Source organism: Panthera tigris, chromosome F3 (genome assembly GCF_018350195.1).
Source record: "Panthera tigris isolate Pti1 chromosome F3, P.tigris_Pti1_mat1.1, whole genome shotgun sequence".
Lineage (NCBI taxonomy): Eukaryota > Metazoa > Chordata > Mammalia > Carnivora > Felidae > Panthera > Panthera tigris.
This window is the reverse complement of record NC_056678.1, coordinates 42,289,417-42,297,771: the sequence shown is the minus strand read 5'-3', so window position 1 is coordinate 42,297,771 and position 8,355 is coordinate 42,289,417. Positions and strand designations below refer to the sequence as shown.

The 8,355-nt window shown below is 55.6% G+C and overlaps 1 protein-coding gene across 1 annotated transcript; it reads right to left on the bottom strand.

Annotated features, from left to right (window-relative positions):
- Nucleotides 1-208: 208 nt before the first annotated feature.
- On the bottom strand, nucleotides 209-7,791 carry OPTC (opticin). The gene is made up of 7 exons (XM_015539418.2): nucleotides 7,524-7,791; nucleotides 5,874-6,105; nucleotides 5,011-5,149; nucleotides 3,334-3,501; nucleotides 2,253-2,455; nucleotides 986-1,081; nucleotides 209-543 (listed from the first exon to the last, which is right to left on the bottom strand). The coding sequence occupies exons 1-7, from the start codon at nucleotides 7,715-7,717 to the stop codon at nucleotides 373-375; spliced, it is 1,203 nt and encodes a 400-aa protein (XP_015394904.1). The 5' UTR covers nucleotides 7,718-7,791; the 3' UTR covers nucleotides 209-372.
- Nucleotides 7,792-8,355: the final 564 nt, after the last annotated feature.

Sequence of the window (8,355 nt, the reverse complement as noted above, 5' to 3'; positions counted from 1 at the left end):
ACGCTGCTATTTTCTGAGTCAGGAGCCATAAGGTGCTAAGGAAAGAGAATGAGAAAATGCAAATTTGGCTACTGCGGGACGCTTTCGCGTGTGTGTCTGTGTGCGTGTCTGTGTCCGTGTGCCCGCGTGTGTGTCCGTGTGTCTGTGTGTATGTCTATGTTTCCGCGTGCACGTCTATATGTCTGTGTGTGTGTGTGTGTGTATCTATGTGTGCATGCATGTGTGTGTGTGTGCGTGCGCGTGTGCAGCCCGTGGGGGCAGGGGGCGAGGGTGAGTTTTGCAACTGGATCAGGGGGCCGATTCCGGCCTGGATGACAGACCACCGCGTGGAGGCGAGGCCTGCACCCTTCCCGCCGCACGGGGAGCGGTGAGCTAGCAGCAGCGGCCGGTGGGGAGGCGAGGCAGGCAGAAGTAGGCGCTGGGGAAGAAGCCCAGGTTGATGGGATTGCCGTCTAGGCGGATGTCTTCCAGCTGCCTCCGGCTGTGTTTGTGCTCCTCAGTGTCACAGAAGGCGTCTTTCTGCATGGTCTCTATCATGTTATTCTGGAAAGAACACATTGACAGCTGCCAAACCTCCCCCTGGAGAGTCTGCCCCCAGGCAGCGCCGAAGGCACAGATCAATCCGCTCTCCCCACCAGCTCCCCTCTTGGGAGTGGAGAAACCGAGGCACATGAGGCCGAGGCCATGCAGCAAGGGGTGAGGAGAGAAGGCCTGTGGAGGATGGATGTGGAGAGCAGGGAGGGAGGAGGAGGAGGAGGAGACAGAGGAAGGAACCAGCCGCTGGCGAGGTGGGGTGAAGGATGCTGAGGGACAGGAAGCATCTTCGGAAGGAAAGGAAGGCAGTCGCTCCGAGGCTGTGGGCGATGGCCTGGGCAAGACCTCTGCTCCAAGCCTCCAGTAAGCTCCCTGGGAAGGAGACCCCACCGCATTCTCAGGATGCCCTTGGGCTCTCTGCAATGCTCTTGGTCTTGGGGAGGCTGCTTACCTGCAGGTGCAGTGAGCGCAGGCTGGGGGGCAGGGGCCCGGGGATGGAGTCCAGCAAGTTGTCAGCCAGGTAGAGGAACTGCAGCTTCTCTAGCCCCTGGGGAGGAGGCAGAGGGCATGGGAGGCTGGCAGGGGTCGTGGGACCTGGCAGTGACAGGTGCCCAGCGGGGCCCCAGTGTTCACTGAGGGCCTCCTGAGCCTCAGCCACGTGTCAGGCTCAGGCCTGGGTGCTGCACGGGATGCCCAGTCTCTCGGGAGCTCACAGGCACTAACTCTCACCAGGGGCAGCAGGAGAGCTGCTGTCATTGAGGTCTGGCAGCTGGGGGAGCCTGCCGGAGCTGGTAATGAGGAGCAGCGAGGGGTAGGCGGGGGAGAGGGGGCGCGGACGGGGTGGGAGGGAGGACAAGGGGCCATCCCAGTTCAGCCTCAACTTTTCCCAAATGAGAAGTCTCCAAATCTTGTCCTGGAGTGGCTGTGAAGAGAATGTTCTGGAAACGTCTGGAGCGGCAGAGTGAGAGCCCAAAGCACACGTGAGGCAGGCTGAGCGGGTGCGTGTGGCAGAGCTGGGCGTGAGCCCCTCCTCGCGGCCTCCCTGGCACCACTCCTGGAGCTCTCAGAGCCCCATTGAGGGGACAGTCGCAGGGGCCACGTTTGTGCCTCGGGTTTAGCCTTTCCCAGCACGAGTGGCCAGCCAGAGATCCATCAGATGGTCTCTCGCAAGCACTTGGTCAGAGAAAATCAGTTAGTAGTGGGCTTTTTTCCAAAGCCCACTTTTTTCCAAATTTTAGGTAGGTTAGGGTTGGAGCCAGCACGATCTCAAGCCACAGCACAGCCTAAGTATTAGGGGCGCAGGTGCTGCGGGGGCCAAGAGGTGAATGGGACAGACGTGCCGAGAGGCCATGTGCCGGAAGAGGCGGAGGGAGAGCTGCTGACTCTCATTTCTGGTGCCACCCCCCCCTCCCCCATTTCCAGTAACAAGCCCATGAGGCCTGCATTTCCTTTTCCTGGAAGTTCTTGGGATGGCGTGTCGTAAGACACCCTCTTCTGGAGTCAGAATCAGTTTCTTGAAACCAAAAAAAAAAAAAAAAAGTTTAATAAATGGGAACAGATGAAGAAAATGGGGTTCGATTTTCATACCCAGGATAGCGTTGGAGCAGGGACTTCCCATGAGGGCAAGGGTGTGTGTGTGTGTGTGTGTGTGTGTGTGTGCGTGTGGTTGTGGGCATGCGTGGAGAGTGGTAAATGGAGGACTTTAGGCCCTGGCTCACCCTGAAGGCTTCGGGCTGTATTCCGGAGCTCTGGAGCCGGTTCAGGCGGACGTCCAGGACCTCGATGCCAGCGGGCAGCACGGGCAGAGCCGCCAGCTGGTTCTCTGGGAGGATCAGGTCCCGCAGGGCAGGCAGCAGGCGGAGGGCGTCATCATCAATGGAGGAGATGGAATTGCTGGAAAGGTCGATCTTCTTCAGTTTTGCTATGGGGTACGGGGGAGGATACAGAAAGTCACGAGACGCGCTATCCTTCCTGGCCCTTGCTGGACCTACCTGTACCCTGCCCCATCCTTTTAAAGATAGGCAATGCCAGCCAGTTCTCCACCCGTGTGAGGTCCAAGCCAGAAGAAATGACGTGATAAACCAGGGCCTCCTGGGAAAGCCCTCAGATTCGGCCATACTTTCTTATGGAGTTCTGTCCTGTGGGGTGGCTGCCCATGGATATGGGTTTGGTAGAAACCTTTGTAGGGCAAGACCCAATAGGCCCACCAATCCTTAGACCCATCCCACCCCCACCCTTCACCATTAGTTGACGCGAAAGGACGCCATGGCCCAGAAGGCTATGGGATTTAGTGCTAGCATCTGGATTTGAGCCCAGGTTTCCTATCTGAGGCAGGGTATAAGGCATAGGAATAACATGCCTTAGGAATGTTAGCAATAGGAATAGGAATAAGTATAAGGCAGAAGGAAAACACGACAAACAAAAAATGGATAAATGGCGTCAGTGCTGTGGAGAATCGACGTAGCCTGGTCTTGTCCAGAGGCCAGGAGGGCACAGAGCTGTAGTGGCTGGGAATCCTGAAAATGGAGGCCTGATCCTATCTTCCCCTTCCCCGCTTTCCAGAGCTTTGGGGAGAACAAAGGTGGGCGGGTCACTTCTGTTATCCAACATCTTCAAGGAAAGGAATCAGGGAGACTTGGGGCTATTTCCATTTGGTAGCTGGGGAGACTGGAAACGAACAGGGAAAGGCTAACACAGGTGGGACGCTGTGTGACAGCTCGTGTGGCTGGGGCCCAGGGGAGGGCCCGTGGGGTTCCCTCCGCCAGTCCTGCCCTCCTGCTGTGCCAGAGCATTACATACTCAGCCCTTTGAAGTCTCCAGCTCGGATCCGGCTGATGCGGTTGAAGCGGGCGTACAGGTAAGTGGTTGTCTTGGGGAGAGGCGGGATGCTCTCCAGGTCAGCATCGTCGCAGTACACGGAGGAACCAAGGCACACGCATACCAGACAGGTAGGCAGGCCTGGCTCAGCTGCAAGGCAGAACACAGGGAGACCCTTCTCAGACTGCCTTCAGCCTCCGGGACCGGCGGCCCTTGCCCCAGGGAGTGTCTGAGCCACGGTTAGAACTCAATGTCGCAATGCGCCGAGGCAGTGCCGTGGGCTGCCCCCGGCCCGGCCCTCAGCCCCCAACCTAAGAGGAGCAGATCCTCACCCCGTTGTCACCCAGTCTCGGCCCACTGGTCCTCTTATCAGGCCCCAATCCGATGCAGGTTTTCCCGGGCCCGTGTGGGTGTTTCTAGGACATCCATTGGTCTTTTTTCCATAGGGGCTCCTCTCTGGTCCCCAAAGGCACAATGAAGATAAAGTAAAGGCAGAACTAGGCGAAATGGCTAATGGTTGCTGGTCCTGCCATCTGCCTTGTGGGCGAGGAGTTAGACACGTTCTGTCTGGCTCCGAGAAGCAGAATGAAGCCACGACGGAGTGGACAGTGCTTGCCTAGGATTCATTTCCCGTTCTTATGATGTCAGCATCCCAGGAAATAGCTCTCTCCTGTTCTCATGCCATGACCGGTGGTCATTAGACATAAGTCAGGCCTTCAAGCCCAAACTGGCTTTGAAAAGTTGGGACGGCTTTGCTGGCTCATACAACCGACTGGTGCAGGTAGTTTCCGTTACTTGCCACTACAAGAGATTACGGGAGACCACCGCTCATCCAACTCAAGGGCGAAATCTGTTAGCAGGGACACAGCCCCGAGATTAAGAGGCAGCTTTTCTTTGCAGGCAGTGACCACTATGGGTGGAGCAGAGAGGACCTCAGGGCCCTTCTTAGCCCAAGGCCTTGAATGGCACATCAAGCTGAGGGCTTTTATGGTCTTTTTAAGCCCGGGATGCTACAGCTCCGAGAGGTCATGGGTTCCTACTGATGCCCGGATACACTAGATCCATCCAAGGCAAATATCTCAGGAGAACAGGGACCAGGGACAAGCAAGTCAGGAATTAACCGCATCCCTCCCCTGCTTCAGTTTGATCCCCAAAGAGTGCCAACCCCTTATTGTCAGACGTGCCGGTGTCCCAGTCTCCAGGAGGGCATCAGGGAGGGGAAGAGAGCTGCTAAGGGGGAATTTAGAGCCGAAAAGCAGTATGACTGCTTCATCTGCCCCCATGCCAAGTGACAGCCACAAAGTTATTTATTCTCCTCTGCAGGCTTTTAATTGTCTCTAATCTAATTACCACTCAACCCGCTCCCCTAGTGATGCTGTTAATTAAGGTAGGGTGGCTTTGCTAGGAAGAGCAGAGTTCTTGCTTTTCTTTTTTCTTTTTCTTTTTCTTTTTGGCCTCCTATCCAGCAAAAAGCAGTAGGGACAGCTTACAGTAAAGGTTACAGTAAAGGTTAGCTTTTAACTCTCCCTTACAGTAAAGGTTAGCTCCCGACCCTTCCCTCCCTACCCCAACCACACTTTACTGTAGTAGCCCCAGGGCTGGGTCACGGCTACATGGCCTGTGACCTATGCGTACTGAGACCTGTGACCGTGAACTCACCGTGGCTGCTTGGGGAGCCTGGGAGGCCCAGCATAGTAGGCTTGGCCACGGTGGGCTTTGACGAGAGTGCCCTTGGATCCACCGTGCTCTGAGTGGAACCGATCCTGGCTGGAGGATCCAGGCTGGATCCTGCTTTGACCTGGAGACATAGCACGTAGCACACAGTAGGCCAGTTATTGACTTTGGACTCTACGGACCTCAGTGCCCGATTTCAAACTTACAAAGAGTCACTGTGGAGAAAAGGGGGAGGGAGGAAGGGAACTTCTTAAAGAGCATCTGGTCCAGTATCTTCCTTACATGGAGGAGGAAATGGGCCCAGAGAGGAGAGCACCAGGGATCAAGGAGGCGGCTGGTGGCCAAGCTGTCCAGAGCTGGAATCCGTGTCTCTGGGTCGCCCGGGCCGCCACGCTTCCTCTTGCTCAGCACTGACTGAGCTCACGCAGCCAACGGGTGCGGGCTGCAGATCAGCCCCTGCAAAGGCCAGGAAGCGCTGAGAAAGAACTTCAGACTAGAAGACAGAGCAGATGGGGTTTGGAGCTTCTTTTTCTAGCGAGAATATGAAGACGTCGCTGACTCCCACCCAGTGAGACATGGCTTATGGTCTTATGTGACGGCAGGCTACAGATGACTTCTATGGGGGATCCCGTCAGGTTTACTAGAAGCCGACGAAGAAATTGAACTTTTGCTGTCCTCTTTCTTAGCATTATCTACGTGATAAGTTCCTATGGAGGGACAAGAATTTCCACCTCCTGGAGAAAGACGTGGAGGCTTGAGATGCCTGCACTGCGGGCAGCTGGAGAGGGGCCGGGCCCCGACACCCAGTTCTTACAGGGAACACAGTTGGTCTGCTGTGTGCTCCTTACCTCAGGGAGCTGGTCCTCATAGTCCATGAGCCCTTCATAGTCGCTCAGGTCAATGACCTCATCGTAGTTGTCCAGGTCAGGGACGTAGTTCCCCAGATTGAGGACCTCGTAAGAATCTCCTTCCTCGTTCGTCGGGTCTCTCCTCTTCCTCCCCTTTGGGGGAGAAGCTGTCCCTGCTTCTAGCAGCACCAGGGCCAGCAGGCTCAGGAAAGCCAGGAGCTTCATGGGGACCCTGGGAGGCAGTGGCAGCAGAAATGAGGAGGAGGTTAAATCACGTCGGAGCCCAGTCCTGGGGGACGGGCAGGAGGAGGGGCAGCCGCCCAAGAGGCAGGGTTCTCTCGGGAACGACTCACTTCCCACCCCCACACCTGCCGACTCCCTGTCATTATACACTCAGTGTATCTATCGCGTGTGCAAGCCCCCTAACGGCTGGGGCTCTGTCTAGGGGGCTTCTCCTGCCAGCCCCTCCCACCGCCACCCAACTTCAGTGCCAGTGGGCTCTCACACACGCTGAGTTTCGCTCACACAGGCACGTGTAGACACCTGGCAAAGGCTCGTTTACTCATCTCATGCAAGGCTCCCTGTCTGCACACCTCCCTACTAATTAGGCATACACTCGTGCATTTATACAAATGTCCTAACGACCACACGCGCAGAGTACCATCATTAGTCACCAAGCTAGGTTTAGAGAAATCTCATCATCAAGGAGCCTTGCGGCTTTTTAAAAGATCATGCATCCATCACACATTTGCTCAACAAACATTTATGGGGTGTCCGTTATGTTCCGGGCACTGGACTCCTCTCTGGAGGTGCAGAGATAACTAAGGCACACCTAGCACGCTCAGAGTTCATGCTTTTAAAAACTGACATATAATGTAAAAAGAACGTTAGTTATAAAATATACTTCCTAAATGCAGCTTTTTTTTTTTTTTTTTTAATGCAGCTTTAAAAAAGAAAAACCTTTACTTGTTTGGAGAGAAAGAGAGAGAACATAAGTGGTGGCGGAGCAGAGAGAAAGGGGGCCAGGGGACCCGAAGCAGGCTCCCCTCTGACAGCAGTGAGCTCGACCTCAAGAACTGTGAGATCATGACCTGAGCCGAAGTCGAAGTCGGAAGCTCAACCGACTGAGCCTCCCCGGGGGCACCCCTAAATACAGCTTTTTAGAAACAAATGATCACGGGAACAGAAAGTGTTCCTTGCATGTAGCTGGGGGGGCATGTACACATCTAGAGAGTTCCCTAGATGTCTGCGTGTGTGCACCAGTGATTACGTGCGTGCGTGATGAGCACGTAAGCAGAAGCGTCTGCGCGAGTTCCTGCACAGAGGCACAGACGGGTCAGGGAATGTGTGTGGTGCGGGTGTGAGGGAGCGGGCGTGTTTCTGATAGTGCAGCTGCAGAAGTATCTAGCACGTTCGTCTCCTTTGTTCATTTCAGCTGGGCCCAGGGTAAGCCCTCTGCAGTGGCAAGAATGATTTTTTTCATCAGAGCTTTTGCCCCCCCGAACCCCAACGCCCAGCAGCCCCTTCCAACTTCTCTTGCCCAGAGGCTGAAACTCCCTCCATCCCCCTGCCCCCCCACCCCAGTCCCTCCCAGCCTGCACCACAGCCCCTCATTTGCATACCAATCTCACCTCAAACCTTGAACCTTACCCCACACAATGCTGTTTCCGAAGGAACAGAGCCTCGCAGCCTCCCGAGAAGTAGGGACTCTGCTGGAAAGGTCGTCTGCAGTGGGCCAGGGTAGACAGCGGGGCGCTGGCTGAGGCCAGCGTGTGGCCAATCAGACTTCTCTTCTTGCTGGTCTCCAGCTGTTCCCCCTTCTCTTTGCTCAGCGGGTCCCCCATCCTATTCCTTTGCTCGGTGGCTGGGAATTTCTCTCTCTCCCTCTACCTCCTCCACTGCCACCCCCACATGTACCGCCCCCCCCCACCTCCCACTCTCTTCTCTCCTCTTTCTTTGTCTGCTGCTTTTCTCCTTTCCAGGCCGCTCTGAGGGGGCTGGCAGTTCCGACTCCCTAAGGGAACAGACAGCAGGTGGGGGGAGCATTCAGAAGGATGGGGCTTGACTTTCTTGCTTTTTTCCAGATGGAACCCGAAGATTCAAAGAGGCTGAGTTAAGGCACTCTGACCACACCACCACCCACCACCTGGAGCCCCAACATGGGGCTATAACTGCCCAAAAGTCACCAGAGGGAGGCAGTTCAAAGAGAAGGTGAACGGGGTTGGGGCAGGATTTGAAGACCCGGCTTCAAGTTCTCCAGTGATGATGACGATGATGACGGCAAGGAGGACACAAGGAATTCTCTCAGTCCACTGAGGGTGGACCCTAGAAAGGAATTCCTGATCATGAACACCAGGAGGCATTGTGTGGGGTCCTCAGGGGGCCGAGAAGAATCCTCTCCCCCCACCCCCACCAAAGATGTATGTATCAGGAGAGGGGATCTTTTCCTTGGTGCCTCAGGCTAAGGGGTTCCCCTGTATTC